Here is a 26,365-nt window from a genome sequence, read left to right on the forward strand (position 1 = left end):
GTTCCTGTTGAGCTCTGGGTTTTGCTTTGGTTCTGTATTACATCTTTCTTTCTTCTAGGTTCCCCGTTGTGCTCTGTGCCTTGTTTTTAGTTCTGTATTACATCTGGTCTTCTAGTTTCCTTCTTATGCTCGGTTTCTGGTTCTGTATTGCATTTATATTCTCTACTTCTAGGTTCCCTGCTAAGCTCTGTGCTTTGTTGTTGGTTCTGTTTGCTTCTGCTTTTTAGGTCTGTTCTTGAGCTTGTTGTGTTCCCCTCCCTCTTGTGCCCCCCCCACACCACCTGTGCCTACCGCCTGTCTACCACCCCCTCTCCCTGCTTGGGATCCCCCCCTCTTTCCTCCCCACACCTCTTATGGTGCTCTCTCACCTATCTTCTCTAACTGCTATTCTATCAACTATCCTATCCCTCTCAGTAAGTCTGACAGGAAGAAGCTCAAAAGGGACATCCTGGTCTCCAACCCAGGCCTCCCTATCGCTGATAACTACACCAGTGCTTCCTCAAGACAGACCCTTACTGACATACTGTCGTTCCCTCTCCAGGCATATGGACCTCCCCATATGGTCTCTGTTCTCTCCGTTTTCCTCTTTTCCCATTAATGGTGGCACCTGTTGGGAGGCCCTCCTGGCCCCCTTCCACTCCTCTAAGATTATCATTAATATCTACCTAAATGGTACTGTCTTGGTTCTGGGCTCTTGGGCCAATCTCCTCCTTTTTGATAGACGCTTCCCGCACCTTATCAATTTCCTTTTTTCCTGTGCTATCCCTTCTTACCCCTCTCAGGCTCTTCTGCTGCCTCCCTCCTCTGCCACCCCTCCTTCAAATGTGGCATCCTGGTCCACATCGCTACTCTCAACTCTCGTTCAGCTGTCAAACATTCCTCTGACATCTGCCATCTCCTCAGAGAGCTTGATGTTGATGTACTCTGTTTCACCGAGACTTGGTTCACAGCCAGCTCTGTCACCGTTTTTTTACACACTCCTTCCCGATGGCTACAAGATCCTCTCCGAAACTCAGAACCAACTGTCCCGGTTCGGGTGAAGCCTTGATTTTCCTGGATTGGATCACTGCTTCTATCATTCCAATGCAGGATTACTTTTCCTTTGAATGCCTGGTCTCTCTCTCCTGGCTTCTATCCCTCTCTGTGTGTCCACTATCTACAGGTCGCCCTCTTCCTCTCTGAAAGGGCTGACCTATCCTCCTCCCTCCATGCATCTTCCTCTGCTCCATGGAGACATGAACAGGCACCTGGATGCTATCAACCCTTCTTCGGGTCTCTCTCTCTTTCTCTTTCTCTTTCTCTCTCGTTCTCTCTTTCTCTCTCGTTCTCGCTCTTTCTCTTTCTCTTTCTCTCTCGTTCTCTCTTTCTCGTTCTCTTTCTTTCTCTCTTTCTCTCTCTCCCCCCACCACCCCCTGCCCCTCAGGCCAAGCCGACTACAGCACTGCCACCCACCTTTTCGGTCATCCGACCCATGAGGCTTTCGACGCTACTTTATCCCCTCCTCCTGCACCTTTGGCTGACACAGCCCTCTCTAACTTTCGTCTCTCAACACTCTGGATGCCCTTGCCCCTGTCATGAGGATCTGCTTGAAGCCCAAATCCAAGTGCACCTCTTGGTACGATTCTGACCTCGGCACCCTTAAACGCAGGTGTAGGGTGGCAGAGAGGAAGTGCTGGCCATCAGGCGCACCCCCTCACAAACTGGCCTGCCGCCTGCTCCTAAGACAGTACAGTAAGAAGAAAGCCTACATCCAAGCCTGCGTCTCTGCGGCATCTAACAATTTGGCCAAACTTTACAAAATCTGAAAGGAGCTGGCCAATCCTGCTGCAGTCTCTACCTCTCCTGTTCCCTCCCAGGCCCTCTGCACGGCCTTGGCTTTTCATCTCACCACTAAAACTGGCACCCTCTCTTCCTCTACTTCTTCGTCATCCTACCACTTCTGGCCAGTCTGAGGCTGTCTCTCCTCCTCCTTTCTCCTGTTCACCCCTGACAATGTTTCTAGGCAAGTCTGATCTTTCAAAGTCTTGTCAAAGCAGGATCTCCCCTGCTCATCCGGAACCATGAAGGACCACATCGACACCCTTGCTCCAGCCTTGGCCGATTTCTGCAATCACTCCTTTGCCACTGGAAAGTTCCCCTCCCCCTTAAGCACTCCCTTGTGCGCACCCCCTTCTAACGAAGCCCTCAGCCAATCCTTCCTCTCTGATTAACTATCGCCCTATCTCCATCACTCCTTTCTTGGGCAAACTCTTGGAAACGCTGGCCATCTCTGTAACGCTCACCTGATTCCTGCAGAGGCGCCGGTCTTGACTGGGTGAATGCCGTATCTTCAAAGGTGATGTGTAACACACGGTTGGCTCTTTGGGCTGGACCTCTGTGCACTGTATGTCTGACTCGAAGAGTAAGATGTCTTAGGTAAGGGAACGCCGAGCTCTCCATCTGCCTCGGGGCAGGGTGCCGTAACCAGTTTCTTCACTGGATAAGGGTGCAGGCCTCTTGACCTCAGAGGACTGCTGTCCGTCGTTAACTGCACGAACGGTAAGTTCTGGGCACTTCAAATGTCTTAAAAGTCTTTTGTAATGATATCTCTTGTTTTGCAGGGTTCTGGCGATGGCGGATGGCGGGCTGATGAGAGTTGAGGATCGAACCCGCGTGAGGAATAGAAGCGCCTGGAAGCACGTAAGTAAGCGCTTGTAGCCTGCTTCACGATGCGCACTAACTGTCCCTTTTATCTTGCAGGTACAAGTTCGGAGCTTTAGAGAAGCTGAAGGGTGCTGGAATACCCACTGGATTCGGCGTGGGAAGGAGTAATGGCACGTGAGTAATAAAGTTGCCCAATGTCTTTAAACGCACCTTCTTTTGTCTTTCAGATGCGGGATGCAGCGCCGAAGGCCTCCGGAGCGTGCGAAGAGCTGGTAAGCTTTTGTCTTTCAGATGCCGGAATGCAGTGCGAAGACCTCCGGAGCATGCGAAGAGTAGGTAAGCCTTTGTCTTTCAGATGCCGGAATGCAGCGCGAGGCGTTGGTGACAGCCGATGGACCAGGTAAGAGATGCGCTGCCACTGAAGACCGTAGTGCTAACCTGTTCTTTCTTTGTCTTTACAGGTGCTGCTGAAGACTGGATTCCAGGATGGTAAGCCTTTGTTCCCTTAGGCCCAGGATCAGAAGCAGAAGACACGATGAGCGTTCTGCTGCAGAGAATGCAGAATAACACAAAGCAAGATTCATCCATCGGGTGTGGTTTAAATAGCCTCCTGTAGTGCTTAGGTGTCTCCTTCCACAGCCACGCCTAGGTAAGAAAAGAGTTCCTGCTTTCCAGAAGAGTTCCAGTGTTCTGAACCTAGGGAGTGGCTCCTGCCCCACCCAACAGGAAAAGTAGTCCCAAACAGAAGAGGATCAGGGGTTCAACTGGCAGGTAAGTAAGCAGCATGGTCTGCTGCAGGTAAGTCCACCCAAGCATTATGAGCCCGGCGCTTCCAGCGCTGGGACTGGGCATCTTTATGAGCCTGGTGCCACTGGCGCCAGGACAGGGTCCAAAAGGTCCCAATTGGGACTGGCTGGCACTCGGAACCGGGGTTATGGGTCTGCTTCCAAGGGAGTCGGGCAAGTCCTGATCTTTTGGAAGCAGAGATCATGACAATCTCCTAGCTTAATCTGCATACTGAATCTGTTGGTTGCCTCCACGACCATCAGTCTGGCTTCAGAGCTGCCAGGAACAGGGAAACTGCTCTCCTGAACACCTGTGAAGCCCTGCTCTCTAATCTCCTTTCTGTCCTCCTTCTCCTCGATCTATCCTCTGCTTTTGACACGGTCAACCATGCCATCCTACTCAAACCTCTCCTTGATAACCTGGGTATCACTGATCAGACCCTGGCCTGTTTGACGTCCTTTCTCACTGACTGACCCTCTCTGGTCCAGTTGGGGTTTTTCCTCCCTTCTATTGCTCTCTCTCTACTTGTGGTGTTCCCCAGGGGTCTAACCTCTCTCCCTGGCTGTTCACCCAATACCTGGTACCTCTTGCCCACCGCATCAGTACTTTCGAAGGGATTGTGTCCTCCAGCGTATTCCACATCTTTGATAGTAATGACCACAGCTGTGCTGCTTTGGAAACCTTTTTCGGCATAGGCGTCCTGCGTTGATGACGTCAATACGCTGTCCCTTGAGGGCCTCCGTCGATGGTCGACGTCACCGGATGCTATATCTAGGACGCACGATGCCCATAGCCTCAGTTCAGTTTTTTTCCGCGAACATGTTCGCTTCGGAATCTCTGCGCGCCTCGGTTCTTCTGACTTGGTTCATGATGTCTTCATCTTCTTCTACCCCGAGGTCGGGCTTCAAAAAGTGTCGGGACTGCGGTTCCAAAATGTCCATTACGGACCCGAACAATGTTTGCCTCTGGTGCCTCGGTGAAAGCCACGCCACAGACGATTGCGATGACTGCCAGTCCCTGACTTCGAAGGCCTTGTTGTCGGTAGGTAGGGTTTCTAAAACCCATAAGTCGAAATCTACTGGTCTTTCGACTGACGATTCGAGGAGCGACTCTCCGCGTCGGCGGAAGTCCAGGGGGTCTCGGTCTTGTAAAGGGTCCCACCATTCCTCTGCCTCTAAGAGGCATTCGCGGAAGCGCCGTCGCCTTCCTCGCCCTCGTCGGAGAACTCCACCAGGGGGCGGAATGGGATGCATTCCACCAGCGGATGACGGCAATTTTCGAATCGCAAGGCACCGTTCCATCCGTGCCTTCGAGAGAAGCCAGCAAGGAACGAGCTAGAGCCACTACTCGTACGCCTTTGGGCTCGGGCAATCGGCGCGATCATCAGGAGCCGTCGAGGTCCCGATCGGACAAGGGTGATCGCCATAGCCGTGCCAGGTCCAGGTCCTCGATGATGTCGAGACCATTGGAGCCTGTGAGGCCTTCTAAGAAGGCATCGATGCCATGTCCTTCGAGGGACTCGCTCGAGGCTCCGGCTTTGGAGAAGTCGTCGGCGTCGAGGGACACGCTTGGGGCTCCGGCCTCAAAGCCGATGTGGAGGTGCCCGGAGGGCTGTGGAAGCTCCGAGAAAGGCTCTCAGCAAGTCTGTGAGGCCTGTTTTTGAGCCCTACTCTATTCCTCCTGCCAGGGTGAATTTGTTCCAACCTTTGGAGTATTTCAGAGGTGGAGGAAGGGTCTGATGAGGAGGGGGTTGTGCCTCCTGAGGTTCTTGATGACCTGTTGTCTGGTCATAGCCAACTGGAAGACCTTCGTCAATCCTTACATGAACCCAGTGGTCTTGATACCTCTCCGGAGGTTGAGTTTGGCAGGCCTGAGCCTGGTACACATGCTGACTCCTCATATAGGCGCCTCATGTCGAGGGTGACTGAGTATTTGGGGTGGTCTGCTCCATCTGCTGATTTTCTTCGGGATGATCTGACAGACATCCTGGATCAAGGTGGTCCCACTGACCCGCAAAGAAGGGTGGCGGCGGCTTGGACTGCTCCGGAGAGTCACCCGGCAGTGAATAAGTCATTTCCGAAAAAATACCGCCCAGCCACTAGTGACCCCTGCTACTTGTCAACGCACCCTACTCTGGAGAGTTTGGTGGTGCAGGCGGCTACGGCCCCAGCAAAGCAGGCTGCGTACGCTACTATACCTTCGGATAGGGACGACAAGTGCTTTGATGGTTGGGCGAAGAAGGTATTTTCTTCTGGGGGTATGGCTTTAAAGGCAGCCGACTCCGTTTGTGCCCTGGTGAGACTCTGTGGAATTGTGTATCGTTGACGGCTGAGCATATTCCCGAAGGGGAAGAACGGGATGGTTTTCTAGCCCTCATGCAAGATGGCAAGGATGCCATGTGTGAATCTGTTCAGTCGGTTCTGGACATGGCAGACTGAGTCAGCTGATCCATGGCTGCGAGCACCGTGATACGCAGGTTTGCGTGGTTGTGGAAGTCGGGGTTTGCTCCAGATGTGCAATTCCGGCTTCTCAACATGCCCTTTGATTGTGTCCATCTTTTTGGCAGCAAGGCTGACAAGAGCCTTGAGAGGTTGCAGACCTCCAAAGCTGCAGCGAAGTCTTTGAGCGCTGCAGTACGACAACCCCCGCCTTTTTCATCCTAGGGGACAGCAATGGAGGGGAGGTTCCTTTCGGTACTACTCTTCCTTTGGTAGATCGAGAGGAGCTGCCCGTCACAGGGGCCACTGTAGGAGTACCAGAGGTGGAAAGCAAGGTACTCAAGGTGCCAAAGCCGCTCGGGCAGTTGCCTCTTTGCCATCAGGCACTGCCGCAGCTGTGTCCGCTCAGTCATGAGGCCATGTCCCATGGTTCGCCGGTTGGGGGCAGACTGGCGCAGCATCTCGGAGAATGGCGTGCCAATACTTCAGATGTGTGGGTTCTGGAGATCATAAACCACAGATACTGTCTCCCTTTTCGGCAGAGGCCTCACGACAATCCACCGGGGAAGCTCTCTTTGAAGCCTATGGATCCGCTCCTTGAGCAGGAAATCCTATCCCTGCTGTAGAAAGGCGCCATAGAACTGGTGCCTGTAGTGGAGAGGAACAAGGGATGGTATTCGCCCTATTTTTTTTATCCTGAAAAAAGACGGGGGATTGAGACCCATCATGGACTTGCGTGGGCTGAACAAGCTCCTCAGGAAGGACAAGCTCAAGATGGTAACTCTTTCTCAAGCCCTCCAGGCCCTTCAACTACAAGATTGGTTGGTGTCTCTAGACCTCAAGGATGCTTACTTTCATGTGCCAATTCATCCAAAGCACAGGAAGTGACTGAGGTTCGCGACTCACATTTTCAGTTTCAGGTCCTGATGTTCGGATTGACTTCCGCCCGAGGGTCTTCACCAAGCTGATGGTGGTGGTGGCAGCGTATCTCAGGAAAGGGGAGATTCACGTCTATCCCTACCTGGACGATTGGTTGATCAGGGAGCGTTCTCCCGAACAAGCCCTGGATCATCTGTCTGTCACCTGCCACTCCCTTCACAAGCTGGGCTTCTCCCTCAATTCAAAGAAGTCCCATTTGACACCTACCCAGCGGCTCCAGTACATCGGAGCAGTGCTCGACACATCCCCGGGGTTGTGTTCGCCTCCCCAGGTGAGGGCTCATCACACTCTGGGCACGTTGAACTTTGTCCACCATCTGCAGAGTCTCCTAGCATTAGAGTTCTTGAGGTTGCTCGGCCTCATGGCATCCTGCATTTTCCTGGTGCCAGAGGTCAGGCTGCGGATGAGACCTCTGCAGTAGGATCTCAAGATGCAGTGATCGCAGTTCCCCAGCAGGATGTCGGATCCCATTCAGATTCCACCCTCGGTCGCACAGGATCTTCTGTGGTGGGCTGTCGAAGGCAATCTGATGAAAGGTGCTCCTTTTGGCATCCGTGGCCGGAGATTACGATTGTGACGGATGCATCCCTCACGGGTTGGGGAGCTCATGCCAACGAGTTGACGGCCAGCGGCCGTTGGTCTCTGTCAATCAGTTAGAGCTGTGGGCTGTCAGGCTAGCCCTGAAGGCTTTTCTACTGTCTGTGCGGGGGAGGAATGTCCTGATTATGATGGACAATACAGTGGCCATGCACTACCTCAACAAAAAAGGGGGGGGCAGGGTCACTCCCGTTGTGCAGGGAGGCGATGCAGCTCTTGTTCTGGGCCATCCAACAGGAAATTTCGATCTCGGCAGTTCATCTGGCCGGAGACGGAAACATGGCGGCGGATGCTTTGAGCAGGCAGAGCACAGTCTCTCACGAGTGGGAGCTGGCTCAGGAAGTTCTGTTGGAGATCTTCGACCTTTGGGGAACCCTGCAAGTGGATCTTTTCGCCACAAGTGTCAACCGGAAGTGCGAAAGGTTCTGCTCGCGGGAATTTCCTCCAAGAGGAGCCTTAGGGAACACGTTCGTAGTGGAGTGGTCCTTCCCACTGCTGTATGCGTTTACTCCAGTCCCTGTCATTCTGCAGGTGTTGCGGAGGTTACGGAGGTTCGGTTCCCAGATGATCCTCATAGCTCCGCCATGGGCCAGGAGAGCGTGTTACCCGGACCTTCTTGACATGTCCATCTGCCCTCCACGCCGTCTTCCCTACCGGGACGATCTGCTCTCACGGGAGGGGGTGTGGGTTCTCCATCCAGAGGTCAAGTCCCTCAGCTTTCACGCTTGGTATCTGAAAGGTTGAGGTATAAGGATTGGGACCTCCCCGAAGACGTGATGGAGGTGTTGCTTCGGCCAGAAGGCCCGCAATGAAAACTCTGTACCGTTGCCGTTGGAGAACGTTCTGCGACTGGTGCAGGGTACAGAATGTGGATCCTTTCCAATGTTTCATTCCTTTGATTTTGTCTTTTTTGCTTTCTTTAGCCCACAAGGGCCTGCAAGTGGGTACCAGTAAGGGTTACCTGGCGGCGCTGTCCATATTTAAGCGCTCGTCTGAGGAATGTTCTTATTTTAAGATCCCTTTGATCTCTCAGTTTCTCAAAGGGCTAACTAATGTGTTTCCACCGTCGCCTTTCCAGGTGCCGGGATGGGATTTGAATTTGGTTTTAAAGTTCCTAATGGGAGCTCTGTTTGAGCCCTTACATTCTTGTCCATTACGACTGTTGTCCTTTAAAACTGTATTTTTAGTTGCGGTTACTTCCGCACGCAGAGTGAGTTGGAGGCACTTTCCGCCAAACCACCCTTCACTGTGTTCCATAAGGACAGGGTTGTCCTTAGGGTGCGGCCTTCTTTTCTTCCGAAGTTTGTGTCGGAATTCCATTTGAGCCAGAATGTAATTTTTCCGGCGTTCTATCCTACTCCACATCTTGGTAAGGAATAGGAGAGGCTCCATAGGTTGGACCATAGGAGAGCTTTGTGTTTCTATCTCTCACGGATGTCCAGGTCAGAGTGGACGATCGGCTCTTTGTTGGTTATGCTGGAAGGCGTTTAGGTCAGGCTGTTTCCAAGCAGCTCTTGTCCTGATGGATCATTTTGACGATCTCCGAGTGTTACCGTTTGGCGGGAAAGGACCCTCCAGTAGGCTTACGGGCTCACTCTACTAGGGGTATGGCTGCCTCCATTGTCCTACAGAGGGGTGTTCCGATTCGCAATATTTGCGAAGCAGCCACATGGGCCTCTGTCCATACTTTTGTGAAACATTATTCCTTGGACTCTATCCATGGGCAGTATTTGGCCGTTGGTAAGGCAGTCCTCTATTCTGCAATTTGATTGGGCATTCTAAATTGATGAAATTGTGAATTCTTTTCCCACCTCCATACGTTGGTACTGCTTTGGGAGTCTGTCAAAGATGTGGAATATGTCGGAGAACACACTCCCTTCGAAGAAAAAAGTTACTTATCTTACCTGGTAACGTTCTTTCGATGGGATGTTCCTCCGACGTATTCCACATCGTACCCTCCCTGCCTGCCCCTCTACAGAATTTCTTATGCGATTGCAGCTTACGTTTCCGCAAGGCTTTCTGTAATCATACTGGCAGGAGATTGGTGCCACAAGTTCTGGGAAAAAACTACAACTGAGGCTACGGGCATCGTGCGTCCTAGATATAACATCCGGTGACGTCGACCATCGACGGAGGCCCTCGAGGGACAGCATATTGACGTCCTCAACGCAGGACACCTACGCCGAAAATGTTTTCCGAAGTAGCACAGCTGTGGTCATTACTGTCAAAGATGTGGAATATGTCGGAGGAACATCCCATTGAAAGAACATTACCAGGTAAAATAAGTAACTTCTTCTTCTGCTCCAATTTTCAATGACGGTCACGACAACTGGATCCCTGCTCCTGTTTGAAGGCTTGGTTTTCCTGAGGCTCCCTATCGTGCCTGAATCGTCAGAGCCAGAAGCTGGTGTCTCTTTGCTGCCTAAATCTGAAAACTGTGTTGAATCAACCTGCACATTTTCTCCATGGGACCCCAGGAAAGCTCTTTGGTTCAGTCTCTCCTCACCTGGTAGGTGGGCTGTGCTGCCACAAACGATGCAACCACACTGCTAGACTTCTCTTCCAAGTCTTTTTCCATGGCTGGCTCCTCTGGGGTGCTTTCTTCAACAGTTCTTGGATTTCGGCTCTTTGTGGGGGTCTCGCCAAGTCAACCGGAGGCTGGATCCTGTGCCAGAAGACAACTTGGGAATCCTGCATCACTGGCAACTACTGACTGCATCCTTCTTGCCTTTCTGCCCCACTGGCTCTGACCCTAGAACTGGGAATCCCCAAATCAAGAACATGCTACCTTTCAAAAGGCCTCAGGCTCCCATGTGCATCAGTGAGCCTTCGCTGGAGTCTGCGGTGGTCGCTGAACAACCCATGGGGCAGCTATGATGAATCCAATGGAGCCATCATGTAATCGCCGGCATTGACCTCCTCCCATGTGGCTCGGTGCCCCACAGCTGCTACCTGTTCCTTACCCTGGGGGTGGTTTCATGAGGGAGGATCACATGGGAGGAAACAACTACCGGGGAGATGGCATGACTCCATTGGAGGAGTCCGTGCCTCCCCTTCCCCATGAGGAAGACCCTCTGATACCAGAGTTCTTAATGGCGTATTGCCATACTAGTTGGGGGCCCACCTTTCACCCAAACTCTCACTTATAACACCTTTCGTTCTTGATGCACTTTTTTTTTTTAAAAACCCATCCAGGAGCTTAAAGCCTAAAGAAAGTTATGGACTTCAACTCCCATAACCACTCAGGTACTGAGACGAGGACGACGACAGGGGAGTTGGTACAGTGATGGATGTTCGATGTGCAACATGCAGACTAGTGGTCTTTCTTAACATGTAACAAGCGGGACACTTAAAAATGGCAGCCGAGCTGAGAGATGCAGGTACAGCGAGATGCGCAGAAGGAGACCTTGCCATTCACGCTGGGGCTCCTGAATGCGAAGCACACCGAAACCAGCAAAACAGAGGAGGCCGCTGGCAAACGGCAGAGAAACGCTGTAAGTGAGCAAGAAGGGCCGTGGAGATGCCAGAAGTGCAGAAGCTCCTGGAGGGTACGGTTGCTCGGCAAGACAGCAGACTTCACCTTGAGCTGAGGAGAGCTGGCATGTGACCACAGAGCCGTGCTGTGAAACTGTCTGCACACTCCTACCTGGCAGGCAGAGGAGGAAGCCACAATGCGGAGGCGCGAGCATTGTCTGGAATGCTGGAGAAGACCGGTGAGTCTGCCTACAGCAGCTAGGCACCCTGGGGCGTTCTGACAACCACGCAAAGCAGTGATTGTTTGGTACAAGCTTATGCAGGAAATATGTAAAAGCAAAGTTTGTTTGAAAGCAGTCAAGGCAAAGGAAAAAGGAATAAACCCCAATGAAATATAGAAGTAGGAGATGCCAATGTGAGGGACAGGTTTGAGACGGTACATTTCAGTAAACTATTACCACAACCAGATATGCCAAGCAGCACATGGTATATGCTACTGTGATATATTAAGGAACTGTGAAACGCATAGGAATTCCTGGCAGGCGAGAATACCAGCTCTTCTACAAAGGTACAGCAACCTTTACAGAAAGATTGATAGACCTTTTTGCGTGAACACAGTGTTTTGGTTGAACAAGAACTAAGTACATTAAAGACACCAAGGAATTTTTAACTAAAGTGACATTTTGCCATCCTGTTTTAAGAATCCAGGGAAGGGGCCATCCTCTGGACCAAAGGGTCTTTACCTTTGAAAACATATTTGTTGGAGTCATTTTTACACTTTTAGTTTTGAACACTTTTTCTAACATCAAGTTAAAGACACTTCCTTGTTTGTTTAGAGGTGTGAGGGTCAGGATAAGTTGTTTTGGACACAGACTGCTTTTCAGTTACTGACTTCGTGACAAAGACGGATCCTTCATTTTTTTCTTTCTAGGTAGCAAGGTTCCTCTTTAAAATAGGGCTAGAGAGGCATTTTTCCAAACTATTTTTATTTAATAACATTTCTTTAATTCAGAATACCACAACCTTGTTACTCTCATTTCTGACCCCTCAGGCCGCTGTCTGGAAACCACCACCCACAACCTGCAGAATTGCTTACTCGCTCCCAGGGTTTTGCGGACATTTTCTCTGTTCTCTTAATCGCTGGGCCTCTCCATCTTCGCGAGCTCTTGAGTTCCTCCCTCTAACGGAACTGCAGGAACTACTCCAGGCCTCGAAAAATACACTCTCCCTCTCGCATAGGTGAGCACTTTTTTGACAGGTGTGTCATTTTAGTTCTATTAGTCTGAGCTGGCGATCCTCTTCAGGAAATCTTTGTTTATCGTAAAGATGCTGCACTGTCCCTGAAGCCTCTAGGTGGCAGCAGTGCAATGTGCCCAGCATTTCAATGTTCTATTAGCATCTTTCAACAACTTTGTTACCTCTGCATATTTCTATTCTCAGTCGGCAAGCTTCCTGACTCCAAACATGAAAGGATATGTAGCAGCAGTCTGTGCAGTTCTGCAAACTACTGTGACAGCAAATGGCGTTCTGGGGGTCGGCTTGCAGGGGCACGCTCCCTCATAAATTTGAAGACTTAAACAGCAACTGTCCATTTGGATACAAGGAGCTTTTCGCCAGAGACATCAGCCAGTAATACTAAATCCTGTCTACACGTCTCCCCCATAAGCCCTCATCATCTGAAAATCGAGGCTTTTGTGCAGTGATCCTTTGCTACTTATTCTCAAAAGAATTTCAAAATGTGCCAATTTTAAATGGCATAAGGAAGTCCTGCAGAGAGACACTAGATGTCTCTACTGCTGGTGGGGGTGTATGCGCAAGGGACGGTGCTTCAATCCCTCCACCCCCTTGCACTGTAGTACTGATCATGCTCTAAGGTACAAGGAATTTCAGCCAACGCGGATCATCTTAACTGCGTTCCATCTCACCTCAAGCCAAGGCAACAGTGTTTCTGTGCCCTTAGCCTTTTGCCGTAGAGCAATTGCTGATTCTTTCTTCTCCCCATTCAAGGAGTGCTGGGGGGGTGGGGGGGCCTCTTGGAAGCCACATACCCTCCCACTAGCTATAGTACCTTTTCCCACAGCTGCTGCCCACTTCCTTCTACCCCTATTGTCATCCCCAATAAACATTCTGCTTTAGGTACTGCTGCACAATGTCACAGCATGGTTTGCAGGCACCACCCTAACAATTAGCTATTAACATATGAAAATCCCAAATCTATGGAAACTACTTGCAATGCAAGCTGCTATGTAAAATACCAGCTTGAAAATGATACATTCCAAGTGTGCTACATGACCAGATGCACCATGTTTTTGCTGTCTTTGTTCTACATGTCTACCCCATACCTGCGTTGTGCAGGGAACAGAAGATTCCATATATCACACATCCCCAAGTTCTCACGACAAGCTACCAAGTTAAGTATGTTCCTATCACAGGCCAGTACACACTTCATGTTAGTTTCTCTATTAGGGCCAATTCAGCATTTTGATTCTTCCGAGGTTGATAAATTGAGCACTATTACGTGCAGTTATAATAACACCTATTAGTACATCGCAAGCAGGAATAATTAAGCAACAAGTGCTGTGTAACAACTTGCATTGTTATTAAGGTTAAATGACAGATCTAACAACTATGCATTGTGTTTCCGCTGACCGCCCAACAGGCACTTTATATGGTGCTGGTTTTTGCACGTTATAAATATTTGTGGATTTTTGTCTAGAACATGTTTAATGAGTCGCCATGTTTTTCCAGTAAAACATGCAAACCAGAAAAATTGTCCAGAGAAAATTGTTACCAAAAATATATCAAAATTTATTTTTGAATGATACAAAAATTTGAAAAAGTGAGTAAATCAGATTAGGCACTACACCATTTTTACAAAACAGCACAGCAGCAACATTATTTTGCCTAAAACGAGGGGGCTAGTAAAAATCACACACACACACTTTCTATTCATAGTGCAGCGTTCAAACACACCTCAACAATCAGTGACAATCATACAAATTGTTAAAAACCAACAAACATTATAGAACTGTAAACATATGAGGAGCACTTTACACCAAAGGGACCGAGGGTGGGTCTCACACCTGAGTTTACCCTTTATGTTCACACATTAGAAGTCTCAGGCTAGACTATTATGTTGGGGGTATTTTTGTAAAAGTTTTTGTTTTTTGTTCTAGGTTCGCCCTCTTGTTGATGTTTGGTGTGAGGTTCTTAGAGTTTCTTTAAAACTGCTTCATAGATGAAAAACCTTTTTTGATTTTATTTCTCTATCCACAGGATATTAAAAAAAGGGAGAAGAGCTACATGTATATACATGTCTGTTGTATCTCTAAACAACGAAAAGCGACAAAGTTTTAAACAAATGTTTACTCAAGTAAAAATTTGTTTAAAACTCTGTGGAAGTTTTTTGGTTTATGATTCTTCAAAACAACATGAGAACCACTAAAACCTTGAACTGGATTCTGAAAAGATAACGAAAAAGACCAGTTCAGAGAAGACATGGGAGAGCTGAATAAAAAGACCTTGGTATCATCCGATACTGTGTCTCAAGACATGCAAGCATAGTATTCAGACTCAGATTAAAGGCACAACGCTTGTCGTTTAGAGAGAAATAAATATACAGCTATCTCTTCTCCCTTTTTTTAATATCCTGTGAATGGAGAAATAAAATAAAAAAGGTTTCTCATCTATGAAGCAGTTTCAAAGAAACTAAGTCTCCTTAAAAGTGTAACACTCATACTCCCCATTGGCGGGCTTGGCCACCAGCACGCAGCATGGTTTCATTCCGGGTCTCTCACCCCCAGCCCTGGGTCTCAACTGCGGTGTGTTTTAATGTCACTATATTTAACTGCTTTTGATATATCTGACATCTTTTTAATCTCTTTAAAACATTTTTTTTTTCCTAGTTTAATTAATTGCAGTATATACGCAGCCCATTGTTGATTAGGGTTTAACTGTTATATTACATAGTTATGTTTTTGTTCCTTCTAGCATGTTTACATTTTTCCTCCTGGTGAAGACGTTGTGCAAATTAACATTCCACGTCGAAACCGGTTGAGAAAAACTCAAAGGGATGCGATCTGTAGTTTTGTTGTGATCCACCCTTTACAATAGATTTGTGTTTAATAATTGCTATTGTTTCTTGTATAAACTATAAAATAATGAATGTTCTTTTGGGGAGAAATCATGAATTGCGTTCCTCATATGTTTACAGTTCTATAATGCTTGTTGGTTTTTAACAATTTGTATGATTGTCACTGATTGTTGAGGTGTGTTTGAACGCTGCACTATGAAGTGTGTGTGTGTGTGTGTGTGTGTGTGTGTGTGTGTGTGTGTTTTTTTTACTTGCCCCCTCGTTTTAGGCAAAATAATGTTGCTGCTGTGTTTTGTAAAAATTGTGTAGTGCCTGTGTAGTGCCTGATAATCTGTGATTTACTCACTTTTTCTAATTTTTGTATCATTCAAAAATAAATGTTGATATATTTTTGCTAACAATTTTCTCTGGATAATTTTTCTGGTTTACTGGTATTATAATACTCTGGTCCAGATGTTAGTTTTCCTGCGTTTTCAATTTGTGCAGCTTTCCAGTAAAACATGACTCATGCTGATCAGTTTTGATATTAATAAAACATTCAAGCAGCTTTAGTCCTCATGGTTATGAAAATGCAAGTAGACTCCACCAGTAATATTTCTTCAGGTGGGTACCATGTTTTTTCAGTAAAAACAAAAGTGCCATCCAGTTTGTGGGTAGAGTGTATTTCTGTAAGGTTGAGTAGATAAGCCAAGATACTCGACCTGCAGGTCTAGCAGGTTTTGAAAGATTTTTTGAGGCCTGTGCTCCTTTCAGGCACACTTGCACTGCACTTTCCCGCCAAAGACTGCCTATTCGTAACACCTTTCCCTCTCTGTCTCTTATGAACTTTTCTACCTCAACCGAAAATCTTTTTACACAGCTGTTACTGCTGTTTCTTTTTCAGGAACGACTTTGACTTTCAAAGAACTCATTTAAAAATGTATACTTTATTGCTACATTGTGACCTACATTTTACAAAGTTGCTTAACTAAGTGTATTGTTTTTGCCTTTCCTTTTCTTAATATAAAGATTATATTTGTATGCAAATATATTGTGTGGAACTTTGATTTTAATTATTTGTAGCGCGCATCGGACAAAACTAATCGTATTTAGGTGCAGATGAAAACGGGTATACAAGGAGAAAAAGGAATACTTGTTCAGACTGAGTAACAGAGTCCAGACAATGGAGCACCCGAGATCATGAATGGGTTCATTTAAACAAATGAGTTTTTAGCACTTTGCAGAATTGAAACCAGAATTTTGATGCCTGAATCGCCAAATGTAGTCTGTTCCATAATTTGGGCTCGTAGACTGCAAATCTCCTGTCGGCCCTAAAGACACAAGAGTATGACCGATTTCTCAATAACAGTTTATCCTTAGACCTGAGCGTACAAGTAGTAAGATATCTGCAGAATGTATCCACTAGATAGGCTGGGCCATATTATTTAAACATTTGAATATTAAAAATCAATTTTGTCACTCGCAGATAGCCAGTGAAAGGAGCGACAAAGTCCAGAAATAGCGGAAAACTTCCTTGCCCGTAATACCAGCCTTACTGTGGCGTTTTGAGCCTTTTGTAACCGTTGGCATTGTTTAGATGGAATACCTGCAACCAGTCTATTGCAGTAGTCCAGTTGGGAGTTGTCCAAAGCTCCAACTACTACTGGGTAGTTTTCTGAACAAAACAATACATGCCTCAGAAGACGGAGACTGTAAAATATGGATTGCACCTTAGAACTCGCCTGTCATTCAATGCTCAAATTCTTCTGTCAACTACAGCCTACATTTTTTATCTTGGTAGCAAATCGACACATCGTGACCAAAAAGTGGGGTGATTAGGGCATCTACCAGGTTCACAAAGTTATTTGGGGCCGAACAACGCAACTTCGGTTTTATAAGCATTACATTGCAACCAGTTTGATGACCTCCAATTACTAACCTCACCCAAACATTGCTCGATGTTGGATTTGGTATGCAACAAAATGTTTATACTGTGAGCCTTCTGTCGCCGCCTCCTTGAAGTAAGGTCTGTGCTGCTCTGTCATGGCTTCCACTTGGAGATCCTAGTGAGCTTGAGGAAACCACTAGTATTAGCTAAATCAGGACGATATACCTGAGGACCCTAACCACAGGGCCTCAAAGAGAATCTCCCTAATGCAAACTATCAGTTTTGAGAATTTGGGTTTACTTGATAGGTACTGTTTTGACACCACTGGGTTGGTTTCCTGAAGCACCTCACTAAAGGGCTTCTTAAAAATCTCCTGCAGACCTTCTGAGGCAGAGGGTGACTGCCTGAATGTTAATGAGGGGATAAGTTTGTCTTTCACCTCTATGAAGCAGTGTTCCTCGCCCTTCTCTTTGAATTTTGACAATGATCTTCAAAACCTCTGATATTTGACCTGATGCCCCATAGTCATAATGTCGAAAAATAAATGTCGACAAGCAAAAAAGTCGGAAAAAAAAATGTCGAAAACAATGTCGTCATCCCATACATATAATGGAGAAAGTCAATTTTTCGAAAAAAAAATGTCGACAAAAAAAATGATCGATTAACATAGACAATAACCCGAAGTAATTATTGGGGGGGGTCCAACCCCCCAACCTCAACCTACATCACGAACCATCCCAGCACCCCCTCCCCTTCCCTTCGTCCTTAATCAGCCACTTGTCTGTTACACTAGATAAAGATAGGTTACGAAATGGTTAACACAGTAGATGAGATTCCTGAGTAAAGCACCTTGATTTGGTAGCAGGAAACCAGTAACGGCTGTGGAAAACCGTCATTACCTGACAGAACATCTCTTGAGAGAGTACTTCGGGCAATTGATTACACTTCATTCGTACTTATAACAGGAGAAAAGGTAAGACACTACCATTATAAAAAATAAAGTGTACTATAAAACACATGGTATAAAATACCACAAAAAACTAATTTTATCTATCGTTTCAGGTGATAAAATGGAAAACAAAGTAGAATTTATAGAAAGCCAAAAAGGAGGAAAACAGTTAATTTGGAATGGTTACATATTCTATAAGGAGTTTCAGCGAAAAGAGAGGATTTACTGGCGCTGCACAGAATATGCAAAAAATAAATGTACAGCACGCGCAGTAACAGTTGGAACAGAGGTAAAGGGAAAAGCTGAACACAATCATATGCCTGATCAGACGAATATAATAATCACGAAAACCTTAACGGAATTAAAAAGAAAAGCTATTGAACATGAGGGGGAAGCTAGTGGATCTGTACTCAGAGAAGTTTGTGGCCAATTACCAACACATGTAACAGCGCAATTACCGGCTGAAAAATTAATGCAGCGCACTATTAACCGAGCCAAACATACTAATGAAAACCTACCCCCTCCACCTACATCCTTTGAAAATATAACTATTCCGGACATTTTTAAAGTTACTGCACGAGGAGAAAATTTTTACTGTGACTCAATTGGAATAAACAATGACAAAATCTTGGTGTTCGCTACCGCAAAAAACTTTCAACATCTGAGTCAAAGCAAAAATTGGCAGAGTGACGCCACTTTTAAGGTATGCCCTCACCCGTTTTTTCAATTTTACACTGTACATGGAACAATCAATGACAAAATAATACCACTAATTTACTTTTTGATGCCAAAAAAAACAGAGGACGCATACAAAATCATATACAATAAAATTAGGGAAACAACACCAGATTCAAAACCAGAGACAATAATCATGGATTATGAAACAGCTCAAATCAAGGGATTCTCTAGCGTGTACAGAGAAACTAAAATAAAAGGATGTTTTTTTCATTTCACACAAAGTGTTTGGAGAAAAATACAAAAATTAGGTTTGGGATCAAAATATACGGAGGACAGTTACTTTCAAATTAACGTTAAGAAACTTTTTGCTTTGGCTTTTGTACCGGAAAATCATGTTATTACTTATTACGAACATTTAATTGAAAGTGAATACTATAAAAATCATGAGGATGAATGTACAAATTTACTGGACTACTTCGAAAATACCTGGATAGGCCAATTAACTAGGAGTGGCAACAGACGCAGACCGAAATACCCAATTGATTTGTGGAACTGCTACCAGTCTACCATGGACAACAAACCAAGAACAAATAACGCGTTAGAAGGCTGGCATAGCCGCATAAATAAAAATTTCAACACCCTACATCCAAATTTATGGCATTTCTTACGAGACTTAAAATTAGAGGAACAGCACCAGGAATTGCGAATTTCACAAACAATTTCATTGGCAAATCAAGCGCCAAAAACAAAAAAATACAGAGATTATGACAATAAATTAATGCAACTAGTACACGCATTCAGCATAGAGAACAAGGACAGTTACTTAGATTCTATTGCATTTAACTTAAAATGTTAAGAAAAACACTTACAGTTTATGGTCCTCAGGAATCCGTGTTGAAAGAGGTGAAAACTCCGAAAAAAAAACCCCATAACTCGTGGTGCGAAATGAAATTGCATTGAACATGAAAAAGTGCCGAATCCAGGCTAAAATCCACAGCTTGAGTAAAAAAAACTGTCCAAAATCCACGTAAAGTATCCGTAATCTGCATTACACCACGATCCAAACATCTGTTCCAGGTAAACTCGATACTCCAGGAAAAAACGACTACCAAAAAAACCATAATCCAAAAAAATGGAAACATCCAGGAATGCAAAGTCCATCATCCGAAAGGCAAAATCCAAGGAATCCAAGTAGACCCGGTCCATCCGATGAAAAACCAGAAGAAAATGGTGAAAAACCAAAAAAAAAAAAATCCGAGGACCGAACGGACGGAGACGCGACCGCGGTAGAAACTAATCGATAGTGAGCTTTAAAAATGGCGCTCACGTTTACGTTGTACTACGTATCGTGCGTAGGAAAGCAAAACAAAAATATGTTAGTAATGATAAACATACATTTTTAACGCGCTAGCGCCATCAACTGGTTATTTAGTATATTACATGTTGAACTAAATTATAAACAAATGTTGCATTTATTTATTTATCTAAAAAATGCATTGTTACATCTATTTATTTACTTATTTAAAAAAATACGTTGCAGTTATGTTTGAATTAAATATTACCTATAATTAATTTTTACTATTTAATAAACATGACACTAAATTACCTTCTGAGTTGCTTATTTTATTAATTATTACATGTATTGCATGAATGTATTTATGTATTTATTTATGTGTCGAAAAATTAATGTCGAAAAATATAATGTCGACATTTTTGTATGTCGACATTATAGATTTTCGACATTAATTTGTCGACATTTTGACTGTCGACATTATTGATGTCGACATTATGACTGCACACCGTCTCTGTAAACTTGAGCTTCTAGCTCCAATCAAAAGTCTTGCGGTTTTGGATTAGTTTCCTGTTTGTGGTGTTTCATTAGCCTCCCTCTAAGTGGATTTGTGAAGTGACCATATACAGTGTGATGAGTGGCAACCAGATTACTTAATTGTATAGTGTCTCCTACTGCCCCCTTTTTACAGCCGCACATGGGGTTGTTCTGATGGGGTTGGAGTGTTATGTTGTCTTTTTGAGCCATTGATGTTATCCTACTCTACAGATTGTTCACCTATCTTGCAGCACAACACAATGGAGTCTCTATTACTACGTGGGGAGAAGTTAGATGATCTGGTATCCAAATCAGAAGTCCTAGGAACACAGTCAAAGGCCTTCTACAAAACAGTGAGTACCTTCTGCACATCACATTTGCTGCTTACGAACACTCTGTCAAAGTAAGTCTGCATAACTTCTACATGTCACTCCAAGAACTGGCAACCCCATGGTAACTTACCATGAGCACTAAACAGGCATTCACTGCCCATAATAGAAAATGTTTCTATGGGGTTTATACACACACACACGCGTGCGCGCACACACACACGCGCACACGCCAGGAAAGGCATTTTCATTTTGTAGAGAGAATCACACGAAAACTAGAAATTGCGTTTTTTTTCATTGCTTTCTGAAGGCCTGGTGGGTGGACTCGGAAGGCATGTTGAATGGGAGAAAGTTGCTTTGTTGCAGCCCTTCAAAGGGTGAAGAAGTATGTTTTGGGGATGTGGAGTAACAATAATTCTGATGTTTGTTAATCTGCTTAGAATCACATGATGTGCATAGGTCCGACATCCAGTGGTCACTGCGGAGTATTGCGTTTTGCTTTTCGTAGTCGAAAAGGGGACGTCGACAAGGCGTGTCTGTAACACTATCCCTATAGTGAGTTGCGTTGTACCCACAATCCCTCACGCGTTGAGGTCCCTCAGATTGTTTTTTTCCGCCCAGTTATTGGTCGCCTTTTATGCGGAGCTCCTCGAGAGACATTGCCAAATCATTCCTTCGACCTCTGGTCGTTTATTATTAATATTAATAGCATAGATCCCTCCCTCGACGCAGAGCTGTTTCCCCGCCGAGCAAGATCTTCGGCGGAAGGACGAGCGGAGGAGATCCTTCGGCGCTGCCGAACACGTGGCCTGGCCTCGCCGGCCTTACACAGTAGGGAGAGTGGGGTTGAGTGGTCTTTCTTTTCTCTTTGAGAATGCCTTTCTCTTTCCCCTCCCTCTCTTCCGAGGTCGTAATCACACTTCTGGCCCTCAGCTATGGAGAGGACGCCCTTTAGGTTTTGCCCGCTTTGTAAGGGTAAATATACCTGGAAAGACAAGCACAAAAGGTGCAACCGTTGCTTGCCCCTCGATCACAAGGACGACGGCTGTGCAGCCTGTAAGTTACTGAAGCCCAAAACGTTAAAGGACCGCAAGGTCAAAAGGTGGGCAGCCTATGCCATGTCTAGGCCGGACTCCTCGGCCGCCGCCGCCGAATGTGATGAGGACAGTGATTACACGGCCCCCGTAACGGAGGTTGTAGACCTCTCAAAGGAGCGTTCACGCTCCTCGTCGTCCATCCCCGGCACCGACAAGCCCGGCTCACGCCCAGATTATGGGGATGATCACCCCGGCGACAAGGACGCACACAAAAAAGCACAAAAACACATTACCCCGGCACGCATTCGTCGAAGACGAAGGCAGCCATAGCGCCAACAGGGGCGTCGGGTCCACCAGCGTCTTCCGCCGACCGTAAGGGTCATCAGCCCTCCCCGCTTCCGCGACAGGCGTCGGGGCATTCTAAAGATAAGGGCGCTAACACCAAATCCTCCGGCGACGCGCCTCGTAAGAGTGCTCACGTTACCAGTAAGGACTCGACGTTACTGTGAGCGACGGCGACCGATCCCTCGGCAGAGAGAATGATCGCCGAAAGCCTCGCGCGTATATCCACTAAAGACGCCCACAGACGGACGGCGAGCGATATGCCGAAAACCGCGCACAAGGCCAAAGAAACGCCGAAGGCGCAGGAAAAAAGGTCAGGACAGCTCCCGCTGTCGACGGAAAGCCCAAGTCTGCCAGAAGGCTTCTCAGAAGGCAAAGGTTCGCTTTCTTCGACATTATGGGACAGAACCAGGCTACTACAGGGAGAAGAAAATCCTTTTTCATTCCCAGACCGCCCTGGCCTACCTCAGTGGACCTTAGAGAAGTTCCAGTCCTGTATGGATAAAATAGACAGGTTCATGGCCATCCCAGAAAATAGGGCACCCAAGAGACCAAGGGAGGCACCCCTGGAGAGTCCAATGCTTAAATACCCAAGGTTCTATAACCCCATACACGAAGACATGGACTCTTACGACCTCACTGAGGAGGACACTCAATTCCAGCAGGAAGATGAGTTCATTAATGATGAAGTCCAACAAGAAGAAGAAGGGTTTCATGAGAACACTAACATAGGTGAGGAGGGGTACGAGGAGGACACAGGCGAGGGTGACCCAAATCCCTGGCAGTCACCAGCTAGGTCTACAGACACACAGTATAGTCATCAGGTCTACTGAAACTACACCAGTCAGGAACCCTTCGCCTGTTGATGATCAGCCCACCTTCAATGCGCTACTGAAGAAGGCAGCAGCACATTTCGAACTCGAAACTGGGGAGGTCACCCCAGATACTGACTTCCTGGAAAGGATTATCAAGGAAAAACCACCCACTAGCCAACAATTCCCATCCTCGCCTCAGTTAAAAGACGTATTACCCTCTCACTGTCCACTCCGGCACTGGTGAGAGGGGTCAATCCGAGAATTGAGAAATTGTTCTCACCCTCTCAGTCAGACCCACTATATATTAGGGGTCATTCAATCCCGGACTCCTTAGTGGTGACCAACATTAGGAAGAGGGCTGGGGTCTCACTGTCTACCAGTGAGGCACCCCCAGATAAAGAGGGGAAGAAGCTTTATGCCCTGGCCAAGAGAACCACCACATCTACAGCATTCTCAACCAGAATTGCCAATAATAATACATTATTGGCAAGCTACGCAGATGCTCAATGGGGAAAGCTTAAGCAGGAAATTGAAGAGGCCCCTGAACCCCTTAAAACTCGATTATTGGCTATAATTAATGAAGGCTCTCTGGTCAACCAAAGCATCGTTAAGAATACACTCGATGCAGCAGAGATGGCTGGCCGTACTTTGGTACAGGGAATTTTGCTGAGGCGTCACGTCTGGCTTCGCAATTCCGGGTTTAAGGCAAAAATGCAAGCGTCCCTCATTAATAAGCCCATTGAAGAGTCTAACCTTTTTGGTAAGGCAGTTGACGACGCTCTGGAGAATGCGAAAAAAGAATTTGACACCATAAAGACCTTGGACCAAATCTCAAAGCCCCCTAACAGGCGGGAATTTGGTAACAAGTGCTTTTTTCGTGGCCAACGCCAGCAACAAAACCAGCAACAACAGTATTCTGCCAACAACTACCAAGGTAATAGTGGCCAGTACAATCAGAGAGGCCAACGCCGTGGCAAGGGGAGAGGCCGGGGTTCCACCCCTAGAGGCTCCCAAGCCACCAACAACACCAAGTGACGCGAATATTCGGGTCCCCTCCCATGCATCGCCGGTCGGGGGCTGGTTAACATCCTTTCTTCCAGCATGGGAGGGAATAACTTCAGACCGCTGGGTACTATCTACCGTAGCCCGCGGCTACTGTATAGAGTTCAACAGTTCCCCAAAATACAGACCCCCGAGGGGACGACGCATGACACCAGAACACCTCGCCATCCTTCTGCAAGAAGTGGATCAGCTACTGGAAAAAGGAGCTATAGAGGTCGTGCCTCTATCTCAGGTAACGGAAGGTATTTATTCAGTGTACTTCCTTGTACCCAAAAAGGATCTAACCATGCGCCCTGTATTAGATCTGCGCCCAGCGAACAAGTTTGTCAAACCCCAAAAGTTTCATATGGTGACCTTACATGAAGTGATCCCACTGCTATCACAGGGAGATTACATGACGACACTGGACATGAAAGATGCATACTTTCATATTTTAATGTTGCCAGCGCACACTACCAGTTCAGAGTGCTACCCTTCGGCATTGCATCTGCACCAAGGGTATTCACGAAAGTACTGGCAGTGGCAGCGGCCCACCTGCGCAGGTTATCCATCCCAGTATACCCTTCCCTCGACGACTGGCTCATAACATCGACGACTGGCTCATAACAGGGGATTCTTACGCGACATGCTTCTCAAACACCGAAAAGACTGTAGACCTTTTGTTCCAACTGGGCTTCTCCACCAACGAGAAGTCCAGCTTAGACCCCAGCCAAGTCAAACAATTCCTAGGGGCTCTAATTCGAACAAGGGACGGCCTCGTCTTCCCCTCCAACGAGAGGGTCCAAAACATGCTGTTTCAGATCCCCAATATGTGGCAGGTCGAGAGGTGACGGTGCGCAAAGCGATGCGCTTGCTAGGAATGATGGTGTTGTGTTTTTATTTGGTACCTCACGCGCGCCTGCGCCCAATGCAAGAGTGGCTCAACAGCCAGTGGTGTCAGGCCAGCGGACAATGGGACGATCTAGTGGTGGTCTCGCAGGCCTTGGTTCTCTCGCTACGGTGGTGGACAAAGGAAAACCTGGTAATAGGGAAACCTTTTGCCACACCCGCAGTGGAAGCCACTCTAACCACAGACGCATCCCTCACAGGATGGGGGGGCTCACCTATCCCATCAGACTGCTCACGGAGTGTGGACTCCGAGCGTAGCATCCAAGCACATAAACCTACTGGAGCTACTGGCGGTGTTCAAAGCACTAAAAGCCTTCCAAGAACACCTACAAGGGAAGACAGTGATGGTCCTTGCGGACAGCACCACAGCCATGTACTACATCAACAAGCAGGGGGGCACCCACTCTCCAGGACTGTCCAAGCTGTCCCAGAATATATGGAAGTGGGCTCTCAGACACAACATGTTCCTACTGTCACGACATGTACCAGGGGAACTCAATATGCTAGCAGACGAGCTCAGCAGAGACTTCCCTCTGCCTTCAGAGTACGAATGGCCGTTGCAAGAAGACCTCGTTTTCGACGTCTTCACACAATGGGGATTCCCAGAAATAGACCTGTTCGCAACTCTGGAGAACTCACAATGCCACAGTTACGCCTCCAGATACCCCCAGAACCAGTCCAAGGGGAACGGTCTGTCGATTCCATGGTCAGGGAGATTTGTTTACGCTTCACCCCCCCCCCGACTCCCCTTCTCAACAAGATTGTGCACAAGATGCACCAGGAACAAGTCACCATGATACCAGTGGCCCCTATGTGGGCCCGGCAGCCATGGTTCGCTCACTTGATGGAGATGTCCCTATCTCCCCCAGTGAAACTTCCCTGCCCGTACAACATGCTGTCACAGAACAAGGGCAGGACATTGCATCCATGCCCTCAGAACATGAACTTAGCAGCCTGGCTCCTGAGATCATAGAGTTTGGACATCTAGAACTCCCGCAGAGATGCATGGACATCCTCAGGGAAGCTAGAAAGCCTAACACTCGTCACTGCTATTCTAGTAAGTGGAAAAGATTTGTCATCTGGTGTAGAGGGAAAAGCATCAACCCGGTTGACTGCTCACCCACACAAATTGTTCTGTACCTGACCCACCTATTGGACTCAGGCCTGGTGTTCAATTCTATTAAAGTCCACCTAGCGGCACTTTCTGCATACACCACTTCCCAACTTAAAGTGTCGTGGTGGAAAATCCCAGTTATCAAAGCCTTCATGGAAGGGGTAAAGAGAATACACCCTCCGATAGCTAACCCAGCTCCCGGATGGGACCTAAATGGGGTACTTACCAGACTCCTGGGCTCGCCCTTTGAACCCATGCACAAGGCAACTCTTAAGCACCTCACTCTTAAGACTGCTTTCCTAATAGCAAATCACCTCCATTAGGAGAGTAAGTGAACTACAGGCTCTTTCAGTTCTAGACCCCTTCGTAACAGTTCACAAAGACAAGGTGGTTCTACGCACACACCCAAGGTTTGCACCGAAATTCATCTCAAAATTCCACGTGAACCAGTCAATAGAACTACCAACGTTCTTTCAAAACTCTTCA

The 26,365-nt window shown here is 47.0% G+C and overlaps 1 protein-coding gene across 3 annotated transcripts in view; it reads left to right on the forward strand.

Moving 5' to 3' along the window:
- YKT6 (YKT6 v-SNARE homolog) overlaps nucleotides 1-26,365 on the forward strand; it is a 361,132-nt gene that overhangs the window by 276,432 nt on the left and 58,335 nt on the right. For all 3 annotated transcript variants that reach the window (XM_069618958.1, XM_069618959.1, XM_069618960.1), the window contains exon 7: nucleotides 20,544-20,645. In XM_069618958.1, the coding sequence (XP_069475059.1) occupies nucleotides 20,544-20,645 (102 nt within the window). The remainder of the gene's footprint in view (nucleotides 1-20,543; nucleotides 20,646-26,365) is intronic.

The sequence above is a fragment of the Ambystoma mexicanum genome, chromosome 10 (genome assembly GCF_040938575.1).
Source record: "Ambystoma mexicanum isolate Mex_15411 chromosome 10, UKY_AmexF1_1, whole genome shotgun sequence".
NCBI lineage: Eukaryota > Metazoa > Chordata > Amphibia > Caudata > Ambystomatidae > Ambystoma > Ambystoma mexicanum.